General features: G+C 37.6%; 1 protein-coding gene and 1 long non-coding RNA gene across 10 annotated transcripts in view; both read left to right on the forward strand.

Annotated features, from left to right (window-relative positions):
* The window catches only part of LOC110359415 (uncharacterized), a 48,724-nt gene extending 36,431 nt beyond the window's left edge, over positions 1-12,293 (forward strand). For 2 of the 6 annotated variants that reach the window (XR_010469001.1, XR_010469006.1), the window contains exons 4-5: positions 1,225-1,336; positions 7,090-8,320. This is a non-coding gene — a long non-coding RNA (uncharacterized LOC110359415). The other 4 variants (XR_010469005.1, XR_010469003.1, XR_010469002.1 and 1 more) reach the window with 4 other exon arrangements.
* A 9,104-nt stretch (positions 12,294-21,397) lies between these two features.
* CNTLN (centlein) overlaps positions 21,398-21,754 on the forward strand; it is a 194,292-nt gene continuing 193,935 nt past the window's right edge. For 2 of the 4 annotated variants that reach the window (XM_065046184.1, XM_065046185.1), the window contains exon 1: positions 21,512-21,753. In XM_065046184.1, coding sequence (XP_064902256.1) covers positions 21,661-21,753 — 93 coding nt within the window. In that variant the 5' untranslated portion in view covers positions 21,512-21,660. Of the gene's footprint in view, position 21,754 lies in introns of all 4 variants that reach the window. The other 2 variants (XM_065046182.1, XM_065046183.1) reach the window with 2 other exon arrangements.

Raw genomic sequence — 21,754 nt, forward strand, 5'->3', positions numbered from 1 at the left:
TTCCTTATTCAAGAGCTTTGTCTTGAGTCATCTCCTTATTCAAAGACTGAATTGTACCATCTGAACGGCACAATGCCATTGGTTTATTTAATGCTCAACGCCCTTCTCCCTCTCATCCATATCAAGAACATTGTCTTGATTTGAGATAGAGTAAAAAGAAACAAGTGTTTCCATAGGCTTTCAGCCTGACTTCTTCCTAAGAAATTTTTTTCAAGTGCCAAACTTGTTTTGAAGATTTTTTAACAGACCGTTAACACAAAGGTGGCTAAAATCTTACTTCGCTCTCATAAATTAAGTATCAATTAGAGAAATCTGCAAGACATTCTAAAATGTGTCCAAAATGTGAGAATATTCTTATTATCATATGATTTTAAAAAAATAAATCTATTTAACAGAGAATGTCAATGTTCACCTGAAGTCTGAGCCTACTTCCACAAACTAGCCCCCTGAGTGATTTTTGCTGTCTACAATGTGAAAAAGGATTACTGCTGTCATTAAAGCTTGAGGAATCAGACCCTACGGCTCCACTAATAACTTTATCATTATCAGTCTTATAATTTGCTTACAAAATAATGTGTTACAGTGCCATCCAGGTTGATGCTGGATGTCAGGTTCTTCTGCTCCCTTTATCCATTCAGGCTGTGAGACTTTAAATGCATGAGCACAAAGGCAAAACCAAACAGAAACTCAATTACTCTCCTGTGATCCAAACCCCACATCTCTGAAAATGTCTGTACCTTGTGAACTATGAACTTAAGACAGTTAACAAATTCATAATAGAATAATTGTAACTAGAGTAAGCCAATTCTACAGAGATGCAATGAGCAACCAGTCAAATAGAAAACTCATAGCAAGAGAATCTAGCATAAATGCAAAGCGAAACACTTGGGTAGCCAGATATCTATACAATATTACATATCCAGACAGGAGTACTCATTTTCTCATTTAATTACTCTCAAAGTGAACCTTTGAATATTTGCTTGTAGCATTCTTTATTTTGTTGCTTATAACAACCTTTTTAAATAACTATTGGGAACTTCCTCTAAAGATGTCATTTCTTTCTAGGAAAAATGAACAAAAAGGCATCTGCTACAAATACGACCGTCAACAGAAATGTCACCTGTCTAGCCTGACTGTGATGTTCTTTCACCAATTTATACAACTTATATCTTTCTGTGACTATTCCTGTACTAAATCTATATGTATTGGCTTATCTTTTCACAGAAAGGAGCTGATTATTGAAGAAAAGTAGAATTCCCAATCATAGCTCAGATTCCCTCCCATTCTTCTGTCTTCAAGCTTCCAGAACTCGTGATTGGGCAAAGGTATTTCACAGGTAGTTTAAGAGTTACTATTGTAGCACATCTACCTTCACGAGTGGTGAGCTTGAACTAGCACAACCACAGTGTTAACTGCTCTGGTCATTGCATCATCTAAAATCTGAGTTGGCACTTCAGGTGTGAACATTAACAGCTGCATTATTGAAATCCTATAAGAAAGTGAGATAATCTCATCTCAGAAAGTATTTTAATAATATATTAACTATGGAGAGATCTTAGCAGTGGGGTTCCACTTGTCTTGGTGATAAGCATGATTTGCAGGATTTTGAGAAAAAAATTTCTTAAATGATCATTATTCCAGGCTGGTGCAACATGACTACCAAAGAAACAAAGAAAGAACAGCAGTTGAAGCAAGAATACTAGACAGTATTCACTGACTTGATAACCTACCTTTATCCATCCTTTAAAAAACAGGAGTTCTAACCACTACTGTGTCACACTCTTGATAGTTTAGCCACCTTGACCCATCTACTTGGTTTAGAAATGCCTTGTTAGCATTAGAACTTCCATCTCAAAATATCACTCCATAGTCATCAACTGTCAATAGCAGGAGCAAAGAGTCAGACAGATTATTTTTGTGTATTAGCATTTCAATCTATTGTACTACAGACAACAAGAGAAATGCTAGATGTCATGATGCTTGTAACAGCACAATCTAGTTGCAGCCTCCTCCACCCTAAGACTCTTGTCAGTTCATATTGGTAGAACTACACAGATAACAGAAATAACAGAGAAAATAAAATTCTGGTGTCAGTATATCTGAGTGTAATCCACTGTCTCAGAGAGACAGTCCTCTACTTTCTTTTTCCCATTTGTACTCATCAAATAGGTGGGTTATTTTCAAATAATTGTACTATGGACTATAAACTTGAGAGGGAGTAAGGAGTACAGAAATAACCTTCCTGTACAATAGGACCTCCCTTCTGACTTCGGGAGTTCATGGGACCTAAAATAAGAGGTCACACAGCCTCCCCAGACTCACTGCTGGAGTCTGCTGGTCCTCCTGACTGGTGTCACACTTATGTGTGATGGTTTTCCGGATGCGCTCAACTGTCTGCTAGGGACTGAGCTGAAACCACTAAACTAATTTCATGTAGGAGTTCAGGTTTAAGCCATTTTTAAACAACATTAACATATTTCATGTATTTTCTCTCCAGGAAAAAAAAAAAAAAGCCCTTGAGAGTTGAAAGCAGAATAGTTTCTATAACATAAGGTAATCTTAAATATGATAGATGTAGGATCTGCCTATGACTTGCCGTCAATTACAGAATTTATCCTATATCAGATGAAACAAGTTTAATAAACCACTTAAGTGTTATAAGGTATGCTTCCTACCAACATGAATTATGTATCTATCTGCAGCCAAATGTACGTGTTCTATCACTCTGAATATTAAATACAAAACCTATGTTTAAATAATGTGAAGGGTCTGATTTAAAGCAACAAAAGCCAATAAATTCATAGTTTATGCTGGCACTCTATCCTTAACTCACACAAATTGTTTCAAACAGGTATAATGGCATGAATTACACCTCTCTTACATTTATGTTTCTACTTCCACATTTGAATTTCCTGAGTTTTGTCAGCCCAAGTCTCTCCATGAGTGTCTTTAAACAGAGTTCTAAAATGTAATTTATTAGCTTTGTTTTTATTTTCTAAGGCAAATGTATGCCTTATACAAAATTTGAAAATGCACATTTTTTTTCTGTCTGAGGATGGAACACTTCCTTTGGAACTGTTTTAGTTTCACCATTTAATACACAGTCAGAATGTTTAAAAAATATTTATTAATTACCTTACTAACTCTGTATTATTTACACAGGAGACTGTAACGAGTCCCTCAGAGCTTTTCTAATCTCTTGAGTTACCATAGAACTGGCCAGATATTTAGTATGCTCATTAAAAAATAATTGTTATAAGCCATTCATAGAGTATTAGCAATATGGATAATAGCAAAGTGAAGGTCTATACAGTGTTCATGTTTCAAATGCTGAGCTGGGTTTTAGCTGCTTTGCTGTTTCTATCATTTTATATGGAATCACATAAACATGAAGAGGACTTAAAGAGCCCAGAACAGATTCTACCCAACTGGGGTTTTGCCAGAGGATTCCATATAAGCATAATTGGAAAAAAAACTGATAGAGAACACAAAGGAAAGGTATGATTTTTATATCTACGGCAAAGCTGTTAATCAAGAAGTACCTGTAAGTCCTTGGTGAGAGGTGAGAATGAAGCAAGATGGCATTCAACACTGTGATGTCTCAGTACAGCAAATAAATGCAAATCTCAACAAACAGGCACATACAGCAGTCTTAAAATGCCACCTTAGCTATAAGTTCCTCCAGAGAGGAATACAAGTTATAGCTAAGTTGGGAGCACAGAATGTGTCTACTAAACAAGAGAAAGTTCTGTTGTATAGTATAAAAACCTCAGACTTGGAAACTGAAAAATCCTAAGTTGTGACTTTCAAAACTATATCAGTATTTTGAGAAAGTCACTAAATCATTTTCCCTCTAATTTTTCTCCAAAATTCCTACCTGTAATATTGGAATACATGTATGCAAAATCCTACTATCATATACTAATATTTTGATATGAATTTCAGTAGGTTTGGTTAGGTTTTTAGTGTGGCCAGCTTATCACATCTGCTTGTAACTTTTGCAGTGTTCTTCAGCTAGCTTTACCTCTAATGAGTTTGCTCTGTATGCTTTTATTGAATTCATTTGAATAGGTCTATTATTGTGCTAGAGCTGCAAAGCTGTTAACAAAAAAATCCCTTAAAATTACTCTGGAAGGTAACGTCTTTCACATAAATGTTCAGAAAAAACTTAATATTTCTCTTCAGTTTAGTTATACACCAAATGTGATTTTCATTGTTGACATTGTTCTTCTTCACCTTAAGATGAGAGAATACAAAAATGCCAGTAAATGTGGAAAAGGCTCAACACACTTTCTTATGCTGTAATTCAAAAGTATTTTTATTCTGTTATTCTGAAGTCTGCACATCTGCAATATGTGTAACTACATGACCTTACACATTTAGGGATGCTTTACATATAATTTTAGAAGTATAAAGGCACATGTTTATCTACACCTGGCTCAGGAATGCTAACTCTTGAGATTCTTACGGTTCAAGATTTTTCAGTGTCTGACTTAGCACATATGATGTCAAAGGATGTTGTAACCTAGAGAGTCAGAGATCACATCACAGTTAACGATCATAGGAAATATAAACCAAAATTAATAAATGAAAGAAAGAACATTGCTTGCTTGAAAATAAAAAAAAATATTTTGTACACGAATTGGACAAGTCTTGTTCACTGTCTCTCTTGCTGCAGACATTTTGACGACCATGAGTTCAGTCTCCAAATTCAGTTCACTGATTAACTGTGGTTTTGAATGCAGACCCATAATCCAGTGCTAATGTCTCACCTGAAAAAGACTACCTTACAAAATATTTTAAGTGAAAGCCCATATGCTAGTTCTTTTTCCTCTGGGAGTGTGAGGGTCTACCAAGGTATCTATGTGACTAACGTAATTTCATAATTACGTAGTACAATACATTTAGAAACCATGCATGAATGTATGCACATACACAAAAAGTAAATAGGTTAAGTTATGGCAGTTTTGTTTAGCTGGTTATAAGCCATATGTACAAATGTATAGGGGATTCTATATGGTTTAGTGCTCCCAACTTAGCTATAACTTGTATTCCTCTCTGGAGGAACTTATAGCTAAGGTGGCATTTTAAGACTGCTGTATGTGCCTGTTTGTTGAGATTTGCATTTATTTGCTGTACTGAGACATCACAGTGTTGAATGCCATGCATGTACATGCATGAATGTATGCACATACACAAAAAGTAAATAGGTTAAGTTATGGCAGTTTTGTTTAGCTGGTTATAAGCCATATGTACAAATGTATAGGGGATTCTATATGGTTTAGAATAAAGGCCTGATGTACGTATAGATCATTACATGTGTATCCTTGAAGACAGAGCCAGACAAGCAAGTAAGAATACCTAATACAGAAGTGAACAGATATTGAATGCAAAAAGTATCTAAACAAGAAAATCTTCATAGTTTTACAGAAATAGGAACTATAATATAGAGAAGGTAAATGATGGTGGTTATTGTGATTTTAATTAATTTGAGTCATTTGTGTCTCAAGGATTTATTAATTTTCTTTTTAATCTTTAAAGAAAATTGAAAAAGAAGATGTTCTGTGTTTGCTTTTGAATGCCACATCTCATTCTTCAGAATGGGATAAGGCAGGATAAATTCTTTTATTGCTGCAGTTGATTAACAATGGAGATTTATGTGTGATTTATGTGTATTATAGCAAACAATGATCAGAAACAGAGGGAAAATAGGAGCAACAAGTCTTTTTTCTCTATTTTATGATATGCAAAAAATATTTTAGTTCTTGTTTTTCTCCTGTTTTTAAAGACATTTTAAGTTTTGTGGGTCTTAGAAACATTTTAAGTTTTGTGGGTCTTTGGGTTTCAGTTTAACAATTAAAGAAATTATTACATCAACAGAATCACAAGTTAACAAGTTAAGCAAGTGAAGGAAGGAAATTTCTCTTAATCTTGAAAATACTGCCTATGAGCTTACATCCCTGACTTTAAAAAAGTAAGGTTTATCAGCCATATGCTTCCAAAGCCTCCAGTGAGCAGCTTTTATTCTTCAAAATCCTAGATAGAACTGTCGTTATTCAACATTCATGTATTACACCACACTTTATTTTACATGCATAATCTGTTAACCTGATTTTCCTTTTTTGACCTTTGTTTTTAATTCTGTTTACATAGGTGATGATTTCTGTGCTATTTCTTGAGGTAGAACAGAATTTTGTTGTAATAGGTAAGGGTGTTGTTGTTGCTGTTTTTACTGCAGCAGTAACTAAAAAGCAGCTGAAAAGATTTGTTCAGACAACCCAGGAAAAGCATTCCTTGGCCAGAGATCAAATAGAGTCTACATTTTGACCTGGTTTAGAATTGTGTCTGCATTTAGAATATTCTAAATAAAAAGCATCCAGATATAGGTGCTAACAATTTAAAATGACAGTTCTCAGTTGAAAGAAATTGGAATTTCGGGTATTTATGTACAAGTTATGAATTTTTTTTGCTATATTAAATTGACTTAGTATTGAATCACACAGTGCCTCTAGATTCACACATCTGCTGTCTGGATTCTTGTAAAATATACAGGGTGGACACTGAAAAGTGACTAGTCCTCTCAGCTGCAGAACAGTGTTTCAGAATAACACTGTGTCTGAAGCTGCAAATTCCAGATTGACTCAACTTTTTTACATGCTGGGGATGCTGTACGTGGGAGCAAAGGTATACCAGCAATTCCCCAGAAATGGGAATCCAAGTTATTGGAAATTTATTGAAGTTATTAAAATTTTGGTATATGTATTTAGAAACACACAGAGAAGTAGACACAAAAGGACCCCACTTAAAAATGAACAGGACATAATGATACTCGAAACAGAAGTCATGAAATACTAGTATTTCCAAAAGAAGACCCGTTGGAGGAGTTCAGCTCAGCAGAAGTGATGTGAAAAGTGCAGTGTCACAGATGTGAACCTCGTGAACATTACCGCTGGTGAGAAAATGAAAGCTAGCAATATGAGTATTTGACGTTTTACTTAGATCTGAATATCTCTTTTGCCTTCTAAAGTACAGATTGATTGTTCTTATCAAACATTTTGACAGTCTTTGTCTGCTTGTTCTATTGATCAGATGACCCTGAAGGGGTGAACTGTAAATCAGAGAGAGGAGCTCTAGGAGGGACGTTGTTCAAGTTACTGAGATGCTTTATGAGGTATTCGGCGCTCCTGTAGAGTTCAAGGCAACTGGAATGTGGATACTCAAATCTAGAAAGGTACTGTGCTTACAGAATGTGCTGGTGAACTGCAAGCCTATCCAGATTTAGAAAAGCATGAAAAAAATATTGACACAGTTTGTAGCTGCAGGCATAAGAATCTCAAAACATAGAAATCTCATGCTGCAAGGAGTTATAGATGAGTGCTTGGAAATTGTAATTACCTGTCTTTGTTTAAATTATGTATCTCTTAAATACAAAGGAATATTCTGGAAATATTTTCTATGTCTGCCAAGTTCATGATGGTTTATGTGTGTCATTTCATGCAAAAGAATTATATTTTATATATATTTTCTATTAAAAATATTTTTATATTTATGTTTTTATATATTTTATGTATAATATTTTATGAGGTCAGTTTATGAAAATAAATTTTCATATCACACCCCTGGACGCCTTCCTGTGTAACCTCATCTGGGTGTTCCTGCTCTGGCATGGGGACTGGACTAGATGATCTTTCGAGGTCCCTTCCAATCCCTAACATTCTGTGATTCTGTGATTCTGTAAACATACATTTATTTTTTAGCACTGATGAAGGGTTGCTTTTGTATGTATTTATAGAAAGACTACAGGGCAAACTACAACACATGAGCATGTACTCTACACTGCTTCTTTGGAATATCTCTTTCAAGCAATCCATTTTGTTTTCTGTCAGGGATCTTAAGTGAACCACAGCACTGTTCAAAACCAGTTTCCCCTGTGAGCTAATGAGATCCAGAACAGTGGAGATTTATACAGTTGCAGGTGTCAGCTGCCATGACTCTTATTAGCCTTTCCCCATTTAAGTTTTATGCCCTGTCCCTTCTCAAGCTTCATCCAGCCTCCTTTTTCCCTCTAGACTCCCCTTTCTACTAATTCTCAGCTCTGTTTACAGTATTAGTTTCTCCCATTCAGGTCTTTTTGCTGGTTGAGAGCCAGATAAATTATGAGGACAGAAAATAGATCCTGGCCTCTTTTAATAAAGGAAAAATTCCATTCCCCACAGTTCACCTGAAAAGATGAATTTTCAGTTGAACTGAGGGAATTATGGCATGGCTTGACTGTCAAGCAAGATCTGTAACATAGAAGAGATTTTGTTTTCATTTTATTTTTTTAGGATATGGACATCATTAGGAAATACATTTCTGACCACTTTCATGGTGTCTAATGTTTGGCTAGGAATCCGTCATGTGCATCTGTCTTTTCAGTCTCGGAATAATCAAAAGAAAAAGAAAGAAAAAAGAGAAAAAAAAAAAAGAACCAGTTTCTGTATTCAGGTTTCAGAAGTGGAAAACCAGTCAATGACTTCTCAGAGACTTCTGGAATTTGTTGTTCCAACAACTGAGGTCTTGCACGGTGTAAAGCATAGCAGGTATGGTTACATAAAAGGTTTTTGCCAGAATAGGGATAGGATTTGGGGGCTGCTGGTGTTAACTGAAAGAAGGGTTAACTACCACACTTTTCTGCAGTGAACTGGACAAGAAAAGGTCTATTTTAATTTCCAAAGGTATTGCAACTAGATGCAGTTGAACCTGCATATTCATGAGACCAAGTATGAAACAGAGAAGTGAACCAGCTATGTTATTGGTGCCTGGGAATCCTCACCTGTTACTGTTTCCCATATAGTAAACAGATTTTTAATCTTTTTCTAAGCTCTCCTTGGATACTTCAGTCTTCTTTTAATCAAGTGCTGCTTCAGCTCAGCTATTATAGCTGTATGGCTTTTACTAAGCAATGTTTGTCTCTTTCGAGCTCCTCTTACTCTTTTGATACATAGCAATAGAGACATAGATTCAATTCCCATGCTTAGGCCAATACACAGAGGAACTTAAAATAGCATCCAATTAATTAAACAACAAGAAAAACAAACAAACAAATAGTAAAGCAGAATTTACCAGAAAAAGCAATTCCTGTATTATAGTGAGATGCTGCCTCTACCAATCCTCTGCTGTTTGCTTAAACGCCAGAAAAGTAGCTTTAAAAATCTCGTGAGGAACACAGATTCTGCTGGTTCACTCTGAATAGAAAGGTAGTCAGAAATAGTACACTTAGCAAGAATCTTCTAAGGAAAATAAAAAACAAACAAACAAACAAACAACTTCTCTTTGCCCTATACAGCTACTGCTGTTGTCAAATGAAAGCTGCACTGGAGCAACTGAAGAGCCAGCAGCATCTTCCAGGCAGCAACAGGGACATGCCTGTCTCCTGCTGTTTTTTTGAGAGGGGAACCGGTGAATCTGTAATTGTGCAACTTGTACAAGGGAACAGCGAAAGAAGATCCAATCCAAAATACACTGAAGACAAGCGGGTCTTTCTCTTACTGTCGTGGGCTGTAGATAACAGCACAACTGACTTATGCTTACTCTGACATGGGGATGGAGTTCAACCATTTTTAACTGTAGCAGCAACAGTATCTAGAGAAAAATACAAAATCAAATCTGCTGTGAGAAGAATCTCTGCCTGTTTTAACATGAGTATCTAAGGTATTACATGAATAGGAATTGTGTTTTAATATTTAGCTACTTTATTAATTAAATTTTAAATTATTTTTAGTTACATATAGAAATTTCTTACTGCATATACATAGTAGACACCTGTGAGTTATTTTATCTGTTATGGTAATAATTTATAGTTGAAGAAAGAAAGGAAAAGGTATAAATGACGTTTTATTTTTCCATTTTAAGCTTCAGTTTATTAACCTGTTTGGATAACTGTTCTCAAAAAAGTGTATTATTATAAATGTTGTCACCTGCATGACTAAGACTAAAACATGGATGCATAAAATTAGACATTAAAGCTAGAGAAAAATAAGAGCTAGAAAATTCCTTCTTGACCTCACCCTTCTGCAGATTTCACAAGTGGTATTATAATGGCTACAAGAATATTGAGCCAGAAATTACTAAGTCATTTGGACACAAAAGAAGGAGTGATCTTATCAGTGTTACTTTTCTTTCTGAGAAAAACTAAATTGATCCTTGCAAGAGGTCTAGGAATTTTCACAACGAGGGCATCATTTTCTACACCTTTTATATCAAGTAGACATTTTCTGCTTTAAGAAAGAATGATCACAACCCCTCATAATTTTGAAGTTTTTGCACTTTTTAGTCATATACGTTGTATACAAGGCTGAGGAAGAATTCAACCTTTGATTGGAGCATCATTCTGATTTGGAAAGTGTCTGTCATTTGAACATTGCTCATACTCCCATCATGTGACTCATAAGGTACTGTAGGCAAAGTGAAATAAAAACAAAACAAAGCAAACAGGAGCTAAAACAAAAAGTAAATAAAGCTTTCATTGTTTTGAATAGTCTTCTATGGTCTGTGACTCTTAAATGTGTGTGTGTGTTATTTACCACAACACATAACCATACGTTTCTTCCCACCCATCATTTTTCAAGGAGGTAATACTACTGGTACTACTACTACTGATACTAGTGATACTAATAACAATAGTATTAATACTATTACTATGTTTTACACACATACTCTTCCAAATTCTTAAGTAAAATCTCCATTTTGGCCAATTTTATTGGGCCTTAAACAATAAAATTACATCATTTGTGGTGTATTGCATGGCAGAGTCACTCAACCAAACGGAATGCTTTGACAGCCTGCAGATGGTTCATATAGCTCAGTCCTGTTTGATTATTTTAATAATCTATCACAAATTATCTATAAATGCTGTTATTGATACATACAGTTCATTTTAGGGACAGCATAATAATTATCAAATTGTACAAGAATATTGTCGCAAGAACCTTAAACTGTTGTGTTCTTGTAAGAGGCTCATTATTTTGCCTGCTTATCTTTTCTGGAGATCAGAATATTTATGGAATCCACTAATAACCCCCAAAATCTATCAACACCTAAAAGGCCATTGTGATCTTTAAACATATTGGCTAACAATGAGTCAGCTTTGGTGATGACAGTTTTATATACATTTATGTTGTAATTAAGCTTTAGTTACTTAATGGTATGTTGTTTTCAGGCTTTCTACCTCAAATGCCCAGTACTCCTTTGTCTCTCATGCTTTTTGCAGTGCTTGAAAAGTTGTATAAAATCATATTAAATAACCTAGGATCTTACTTATGCTATACTTATACTTACTTACTGACTTACTAGACTTTCTTTCTTACTTTTGGATAGCTGTCTTTTGGTTGCCTTTTATAGTGTCAGTTTATTTCCTTCAGAGAAAAATATGGTGGTGTTTCTGTGATGATTCCTGGTGATTCAGTGATAATTATATTGAGTAAAGTATATTATTTTTTATACTTTTATCCTGCTGCGTGAGAGGCTGCAGAACAACCTAGCAGTTTATGCAATGCTGTGCTGCTTATTAGTGCTGTCAAGAGACCTTGGGATATCAGTCATACAAGCATGTTCAGACCAACTTTACAGTGCCTGTAATGCTTGCCCTACTTTGAGTGCAATGTAGCATGGATGAGTTTATGTTTGACAAACTGGATTTGCTGTGCACATACAGTGCTATAAGGACACGTGCTATACTAAGGTCCCTTAATAAGGTTTGGCAGTAATTCCTTAAGAAATGGACTGTGCTGATATCACCTAAGCCCTAAACAGAGTGCAAGAACTTCGTAGTATCACAGAGAATCAGAGTACCTTGTGAGATGTAAAGGAACAAAAGGTGTAAAAATAGTAGCAGGTTTATGTAACAGGAAGAGTTGACACTGCCACATTTAACAGTACAATGTATTATTCAGATCCATGTTCTTTCATAGACTTTTTGTCGAAAGCAGTTACATTTCTTCTTGCCAATAAATAAAAGGGTCAAGGACACACCTAACTCTTTTCTTCCAACACTGCTAATTTGTAGAGGGGAGCCACTTTGTGATATGCTCTGAATATCGAAGTTTACTCAAGATGATAAGAAATAAGGCATCCACCCCCCTGAAGAAAAAAAAGGAAAAAACAAACAAAAAGACCACAACATCAACAACAACAAAACCAAAATCAAACCAAAATCAAACCAAAAAACCCAACCAAAACTAACCACAAAAAAACCACACCAAAACCAAAAACCAAACCAAACGAAACCAAAAATAACAACCAAAAAACAAAGGGCAATTTGTAATTGACCTGCTTTAATCTCTCTCCTGTCACCTTTTCATCAGGTTGACTAGCTCTCACTGGCAGTTGCTGGGTCCTCTCTGTAAATCTTTCATTTTATGTGAAGAGTTCCCAAAAGTTTTAATTTTATTCTCACTGAATGATTGAAGCTAAAGTTACAGAATATGCTGTTAACCATATGTATATTATATCTAGCTTTTGGGTTGGGGCTTTGCACAAGTCTTCAGCTTAGGTTCCTAGCCAGTATGGATTGGCTTAAAAATGCATTCAGTTATGTCCTCCTGACATTTGGATTTGAAGGAATATTAAATTCTTAGAACTATATTCCCCATTTATAGGAGACAACACCACAATTATGCACACAGACTAAGTTATATTCTTGAGTATTCCTGGAGGGTATACATCTAAAGATTTAAAGCATTTAAAGATGTTACTCTCTTCTGTTGCTTGTTCTGCTCCTCACCTAAAAGCTTCCATGTAAGATTTTTCCATTTGCAGGGGGCTAGAGATGATTAAGATTATAAACTGCTGCTGGTAGATTATTCAGAAGTTGTTTGTCAAAGCACCAACATCTAAATTACCTTGGTTCATTGGTACCTTGGATGCTCGGGATTGATGCCTCAGTGAAGATAAAAGACTGTACACCGCGAAGGATTTTCTAGGTCATGAAACACTGCCAGAAAGCATGTGTGGAATATCAGAGCAACTCAGGGACTGGATCATTTTGAGCATACTGCTAAAACAGAATATGTGGTTAAGACCCATGTGATCGTGATGTAGGACTGGTCAGGGGAGACAGGTGACAACCTGACAATCATTAGGAACACAAAGCCTTACCTGACAATAATGAAACAGCAGAGTTAGTCTGCTAGAGAAGACTACACATAGCCTTCTATTTGTAGCTATATCTTATTCCCGAAGTGAAGGCAAATCAATGCTTGATCTAATGTCAATACTGTCTCAACAACATATTTCCTTTATATTTTTTGACAGCCTCGATATATTATATTGTAGTAAGAGTTCAGGCAATTAAAGCAGTGAAAAACATTAATATCAGTTATTTTACTATTTGTTTCTAGTCTTCATTGGCATATTTCTACCATTGTTTGGGAAATAAAACACAATTAGCTCTTTTTTTTTTTTTTTTTTCTGTTGTTTACAAGAGATACCTAGTGTTACATACATTAAGTGTCCAAAAAACACAAGTCAGTATGGAAATAGTGATTTCTAATAGCTATTTTTACTTGATTTTCAGTTTTTTTAGTTCTTAGATCACATTTGGGTCACATTTCTGTGCAGCTGTGAGGGACATAAGTGCTAGAAGCAGAAGAAACAACCTAGAAATCCTTATGTAATCAAAGAGCTACAGAAGGGGTTTTAAGGAAAATAACAATAATAGGCAGCTTGCAACAAAATTGTGAGCGCCAGCAAGAATTAAACTTCGTTTTCTGAAAAAAAAAAAATAAATATTGTCAGACCACTCTAATAGGATGTTATTTATTTATTTTTGTACTAGAATTAAAAACCATACAAAGAATCATACTCTTACGCTGTTTTATCAACATGAAACTGAATATGATCTGACAAGTGTCAGTCCGCTGTATAAATAAGTAAGCATGAAAAGCTCTCTTCTGGACTCTCACCATCTGACTTCAGAACTTAATTAACTTCTTTTACATGCTTAAATCAATTATTATCTTGTGCACATTACTAGGATGCAACTACTGAGGAAATTAACAGAAACAGTCAAGGACATCTATGGAAATTCAGTTAAAAATCTTAATTTCTGCAAGAATGTATTTTGTTTCTGAATTTATTACAAATAATTTTACTTGTAGTTTGCATTATATTTATAATATTTTGGTTTATTGGAAAATACAGACGTTTATGTAATATTTATTCTTAAATATTTTCTGTCTCTAAAGGAAGCAATTCTTTTGAATAAAAAGTATGTCTAAAAACTTAAATCAACAGACACAGAGTCTCACTTTGTTGCTCTAAACTCAACCACAGTAGGAAAGGAAAGTTCAAAGTTACAGCTTTGCATCACTGCCAAAATACACGAGCCCTATCTCACTGGATTGAGTCAGTTGAGTCCCACTGTGATGATGGAGTTCAAGCTGCAAGAAGAGTTCATGTTGGGCTGACTCTGCAGTACCACCCTAGAATGCAATGTGCAGTATCTGTTTTGTATTCCCTCGGGCTGGGAATTTATAGCAAACACTGCTTTCGGGAACAGTGTTAGTAACTGAAATACTGCAGCACAAAGTGGCCTCCCAGCAACTCTTAGCTACTGCCACAGTGCACACAGATAGTAAAAATAGAATCTTGCTTGTTCATCTGAAATAGTTTCTGAATTGTCAATTTCAAGTGATTGTAAATAACTGGAACTTAAATCTGGTATTCAACTGAGACAAATACAAAGACATGTAACTTAGAATTTCAAGTAAAAAAGTCCAGCAAGACAATTGAGGCAAAAGGGATATTATACCAAAATGTCAAAATCCCCTTATCTTTGAGTGGGAGCAAGTATCTTTTCGTCTTAAAAAGCTAGTGCCTGTAAAATAATACATAAACAGTAATACAAGCACATTGATAAGACTAGAAAACTATTTTAATTATTGCAAATGTTTTTTGACTAAACTATCAGTGCTTATATTTTGTTCCAATTTGTTTCTTTTCCTAAGGTCCCTCTTTTTTTTTTTCTTTTTTTTTTTTTTTTCCTAAAGACAGTATGAATCATTAAACAAAGAACTGAAAATCATACGTCTTGGCTCTGTTCTGAGCAAAAACATTTCTGGGTTCTGATTTATGCCCTGTCTAATAATTGTAGCTTTACCAAGGCTACTGCTGTGCACTCTGCTGTGACTTAACCTGGCTACACTTTAACCTCTCCACCACATAATAGCAGGTAAGCTATACTTTACTCAATTTTGCAGCTTAGAGATAGTCACATTAAAACTTCAGTTCATAATTCTCTTGTTATCGCTGAATGATAGAAGCTTAAAGTGTAGCAATTTATATTTTTAAAATTAAAGCTAAAATTCTTATTTAATTAATTCCAGTACTTATACTTTTAGCCTGTCCACAGTCAGAAAATGAATACATTCCTGTGCATTTCTTACCAGTGTGCAATACTAAGACAGACAAACTGTTGGAAAACCAATTTCTAATATTAAAAATTGGTAGACTGTGAGGTCCTTGCATATGTTTGTGGCTCTCCTGTTGTATGCATATGCATGAACGCAATGGGCTGATAAGTCTGAGGATGTGTAGGTGTATGTTCTCAGCTGCCATCCCTAGGGTTAGGGAGAGTCTCATCTGTGTCCTCTGCTTACTCTACGAAGTTTGGGTGGTCGTGGACTGTGTTGCCCCTTCCAGCAACCACTCCTTGGGTTAAGAAGGGTATCATGTCTTATTTATTGAGCCTGGGTGGCCACGTACTCTTCACACCCTCTTTCAGGGTGATGGAACTTAGCTCTTCATTTTCCCTGCAAGCCTTCTATAACCAGGTGACTCTCCCAGTTAGTCTATGACACAGTCTACACACCACATGCAAGGTCAAAGCTCAGCTGCTTCCTGGGGTTTAATTTCACTAAGAAACAAATTAACAATGAAACAATCAACTCCCAAGGCTCAGCTAAACCCATCTCCTCATTTTACTGCAACACAAGCCCAATCTCCTTCTGCCAGGACAACGAAACTGTGGAATCTGCTTCCTCCTCTAAATTACCTCCAGCTGTTGGTCCCTTCCTCTAGGCCTCATGTTTCTGGCAGGTGCTATGGGGTGGGGCAAACTTCATCCGCACATTCAGGACACTTTTAACTACCTCCTGCCCCAGTGCTTTGTTCCGTGGATGTGCCCTACTTTGTATTAGTGGTTTGTGTTTTAATTTGGCTTGAAGGCTGCAGTGCCATGGTCTGTGACCTTATTCAAAGACAGCGAAAAACCACAGCCTTCCCAGTTGTACAGGTAAGTGGAGGAGTGACTCCCAAGGCAATGCTGTAATACCATATGAGGTATGGTATTACATGGTATGGTATACATTACAACCCTGGGGAATGTAACCTGTTTATCTCACTTATCTGTACCTATCCATCCTGTACACAAGGCATTGTGTGTAGTAAAGAAGTAGGCAGTAAACCAAAGCAAAGTTACCCGCAAAGCCATATCCTAATCATTTTGAGCAATTTCTGGAGGTTCTTTAGTTCTAGCTCTAGTCTTTTCAAGGGCAGAGCAGACCTCTGCTACTTTCTTCTCTGCTTATGAGATGAAAACAACACTTTTCATTGAGTGAGAAGTGAGTCATGCCAGTGGTAGAACTTGAGGACCCTGTGTCAGGGAATCCAGGCTCCTATGCTGAGCTTTTTCGGCTCTGATTTTTTAACTGTGCAAAAAAGACCCCCAACCAAAACCACACCACAAATCCACCAGAAACCCTGACTGGAAGCAAGTGTGTTCTAAATTAATTGTCTAAACAAGATCTAAGATATTTCTAGGGTTATTATACTGTCCTGAGAAATATATAAATTACTAAAATATTGAGGACCTTGCCAAAACCTGCTAGAAATAATTTCAGCAGTTTTGGCTTCTTTTGTTCAATATAGCTGAAAAGCATCTTTCAGAAAGTACCTGTCTGATGGTGCTGTTCCCTACCAAACTACAAATGATGAACAAGAATTGCCAACCTAAATATCCTAGGAGATATGCAAATTCATTAGTAGAAAATGTTCGCAATTCTAAATAAAATCGGAAGTCTAGTGATATCTTTTGTTTAAAAGAAAATGAGAATGCTCTATGATGTATTTATGCTTCTTATGCAGTATCGGGGGCTTGCCACAATGGATGGAGTAGTATTTTTTTCCACATTTAGGTAAGGAGAGGAAATAGACAAACAGAAACAAACAAAAACCACAATCAAACAAAACTGTGATGAGGAGTAACTGCAACATATTTGTAACATGAACATGTTTCACTGAAAGATGTGGAATTTTGCAACTGCAAAAAACCCAAACAAAAAACATTCATGCTTCCTCCCACTGAGGCAACTTAGGGAGCACTTTTATTTATGTCATTTTAACAGATGCTCTAAGTGACAAAAGCCATAGCAACTACATTTCAATTGTGTAATGTAGTTCTAATAGATACCTTACAAGTGGAAAAGCCACAAAGAATTACATGCCTAACAGTTGTGTATTAGGAAAATTTGTGTTGACTCAAGTCAAACCAAATGTGTTTTATTTGGAAAAAGTGAAATCTAAAGTGAAATACTTAGGCTTGAAAGAATTCTGACTAACAGTCTCATACATTTGACAGCTGTATACATAGGTGTTTTAAAATGCAAAGATTTGGGAGGAAATTAATGTATGAAATTGTCCAAAACAAGGCACGGTGTCCCAATTAATCAAAACTCATCAACTGTGTGGTTTAGGTTTTGTAAAATATTCTAAGAATTGTCATGAATGCTGTTTAATAACTAGAACCTTTATATAGAGAACTAGCTTATGAAAAGGCAGGAAAACAAATATGAAGATGATTGAACTATACACAAAAAATATTATGTCCATAAAATAGGTATCTGACCATTGGAAAGTGTTGTTTGTGTGCTTATTGTGGTAAAATGTTGTGTCTCCACTAATAGCAAACGCACAAATTTATTTTTTAAGTGGTAAAGTTATGGAGATTGTGGCCTTCTGTTTTGTGTTGTGTCAAGCTGTGAACCTAGCCCCTGTAATAACTGAATCTTTTCAGCTAAACTTTGAATGACCTTGTACTTGGAAAATGTCTTTAAATCCCATTTAGTCATTAGGGTTGTTTAGCAGCTAATCCAAGTATATTGTTTTTTAAATAAGGTTAGCTTCTTCTTGCCCACATGTAATAGGGAACAAACGGTCAAGGGGACAATGATAAAAATATTAGGAAAGAGATGAAAAGTTTACAAGACAGTTATTAAAAGGCGGGGATGTGGAAAAAATGAAGGCTACATATTACAGACTGAATGGATAATTTAAGGGAAAAAAAAACAATTTAAAAAACCTCTAAAGAAAGAAAAATGTAAAAATGTAAACATGTTAGAATTATGACAGGATGGTCATTATGGTTAAATGAACAGGTAATAGTACATAAAGATAAATAATTGAACGTGTAAGATCATGAATATGACATGATACAATATACAAGGAGTGATGAACAATAATAAAAATTATAAAGGATGTTTTATGGAGATACATGGTATTAATCAGGTATTTGTTGACTCTCATGTTCATATAACTGGACAGAGAATACTCAGATGTGGTCTTTCACCTTTAAATTTGCATTTGTAATTTCACAGATAATAATTGCAGTAATAATAAAAATACTTTTTAAATGAAACTATATAAAAATAGATATTTTGGCCTTGAGTAGCGTAGTCACTTCCTTCTTCTGAGAAAGGACTCTAGAGACCAGGATGCTGCAAAAAAACAACTGTCACAGGCAAAACCTCCACAAAAGATACTGGAATTCTTTTGTCAAGGCCACAGGTGGAGGGAATGGACATTTTAACGCATATTATAATTCACACAATATGTAAGCCTCCTTTGCTTCTCTCCATGCACACACAGTAAGAATTTTATTTCTTGTCATAGTGGTACATTCAGAGCAACTTTTCCAAAATTTGTGCAAAAGTGCCAACAGAGGGAAAAAGAAAACATACTTTTCTGTAAAAACACATATGATATTCCTATAGCAAGGTAATGACATTGGTGAAATGCAATTCTATTGGTGCTTATTTCCAGGCTAAAAAATATCCTGACCTTACATTTCAACTTTCTTCTTCTTAAGTTTGGGAAATATTATAGTCTTTTAACTACTACTTTGCTTCCCATGTAGGCTACAGGAAACACGCAAGGATATGCTTTGGCAATGCTGTTCATTCAATCCTTTATTTCAAAACCAAGTACTCTCACAGAATCACAGAATCGACTGGGTTGGAAAAGACCTCAGAGATCACCGAGTCCAACCCTTGGTCCAACTCCAGTCCGTTTACTAGATCATGGCACTAAGTGCCATGTCCAATCTCAGTTTAAAAACCTCTAGGGACGGCGAGTCCACCACCTCCCTGGGCAGGCCATTCCAATGCCTGACCACTCTCTCTAAAGAATTTCTTTCTAATATCCAGCCTAAATTTCCCCTGGCAGAGTTTAAGCCCATGCCCCCTTGTCCTATTGCTAACTGCCTGGGAGAAGAGACCAGTCCCCACCTGGCTATAACTTCCCTTCAGGTAGTTATAGAGAGTGATGAGGTCACCTCTAAGCCTCCTCTTCTCTAGACTAAACAACCCCAGCTCCCTCAGCCTCTCCTCATAGGTCTTATGTTCAAGTCCCTTCACCAGTCGTGTTGCTCTTCTCTGGACCCGCTCCAGCACTTCAATGTCTTTCCTGAACTGAGGGGCCCAGAACTGAACACAATACTCCAGGTGTGGCCTCACCAATGCAGAGTACAGGGGAAGGATCACTTCCCTTGTCCTGCTGACCACGCTGTTTTTGATACAGGACAGGATACCGTTGGTCTTCTTGGCCACCTGGGCACACTGTTGGCTCATGTTGAGCTTCCTGTCAATTAGCACCCCCAGGTCCCTTTCTGTCTGACTGCTCTCCAGCCACTCTGCGCCCAGCCTGTAGTGCTGCAGGGGGTTGTTGTGACCAAAGTGCAGCACCCGGCACTTGGCCTTATTGAACTTCATCCCATTGGAATCAGCCCATTTTTCCAGTCTATCCAGATCCCTCTGCAGAGCCCTCCTGCCTTCCAGCAGGTCGACACTCCCTCCCAACTTGGTGTCATCAGCAAATTTGCTGATGATGGTCTCAATCCCCTCATCTAAATCGTCAATAAAGATGTTAAACAGGACTGGACCCAACACTGACCCCTGGGGAACACCACTAGTGACTGGCCGCCAGCTGGATGCAGCCCCATTCACCAGCACTCTCTGGGCCCGGCACTCCAGCCAGTTCTTAACCCAGCGTACAGTACGCTTGTCCAAGCCATGGGCTACCAGCTTTTGCAAGAGTATATTATGGGAGACAGTGTCAAAGGCCTTGCTGAAGTCCAGATAGACCACATCCATGGCTTTCCCCTCATCCACCAGGTGAGTCACTCTGTATATCCTGATCTTAAATCCAGTACTTATGTACCAGCACCAGTCCAAATATTTCATGTACTATAACAGTTAGATCTTCCACACCTTCCTTAGCTGTAGGCTCTCAAATCCAACTCTGGAGATAACAAATCTGAATATTCTTCCCATGTGAAACAGTTTGTGTGCTTGTGGATCCTAATGCACTATCATGACTTACCCTAAAACAAGGTTTGCAACCCTTGTCCTGCAAAATGTTAGTACCTCATTCAAAGAAAAAAAAAAAATCCAAAAAGGCGTGCCATGTCTTACTGAACTAAAATATGCTGGAGCCTCAGCACCCCATAGCAGAACACCTGGAAATGTTTGCGCCATTCATATGCAAAACACTAGTATCCAGCAGAGATGTGAAACAACTCTAGGTGTTCCTACAGCTCAAGGAGAGCAGAATCTCCTAGATTCATAGAATGTCCTGAGTTGGAACAGACCCACAAGGGTCATTGAGTCCAACTCCTGTCCCTGCATATGACAGCCCCACAGTTCACACGGTGTGTCTGAGGGTGTTGTCCAGTCTCTTCTTGAACACTGTCAGGCTTGGGGCCGTGACACTTCCCTGGGGAGCCTGTTCCAGTGGCCCACCACCCTCTGGGGAAAGAACCTTTTCCTAATGTCCAACCTGAACGTGCCCTGGCTCATCTTCCTGACATTCCCTCGGGTTCTGTCACTGGTCACTGGAGAGAAGAGTTCCCAGGCACTACTGAAATCTGCACTTAGCGTCTTGGCCAGACAGCAGCCGTTCCTACATCGTGAGGAGAAAATGAGGCTCAAAGGGCACCCTCGGCAGGTTCTCACACAGCCTGCTCCGTGACGGGCGTTCCCGCGGCTCCCGCAGCCCGCACGGACCGGCCCCTCACGGCCGCGAGCACCAACGGCGGCCGGCGCCTCCGGCACACGGCGCATGCGCTGCCCGGCCGCTCGGGCGGGCAAATTCAAACCTGCCTGTCGACCCTTCGCTTGGTCGATGTAGCAGTTGCGCTGACGTCATTGCACCGCGTCCTTCTTCCCTGCGGTTTCCGGCGCTCGCCCGCGCGGTAAGTGCAGCTGAGAGGGGGAAAGTTTTCATTTGTGTGGTTCACAGTACCGGTTCTCTCCCATTTCCCTCAGGAGCGGGCGGGCTGGGGCTTTCCGCACCCTCTCCTGGCCGTCCCTGAGGAGGTGGCCAGAGGCTCTCACCGCGACGCCGGCGATGGCTTCGGGGCAGGCGGAGGCGGCAGCACCGCGGGTGGCTGAGCTGGAGGAAGAGCTGCGAAGTCTGGCGGAGGAGCTGAGCCGCTGCCAGG

Source organism: Columba livia, chromosome Z (genome assembly GCF_036013475.1).
Source record: "Columba livia isolate bColLiv1 breed racing homer chromosome Z, bColLiv1.pat.W.v2, whole genome shotgun sequence".
Taxonomy (NCBI): domain Eukaryota; kingdom Metazoa; phylum Chordata; class Aves; order Columbiformes; family Columbidae; genus Columba; species Columba livia.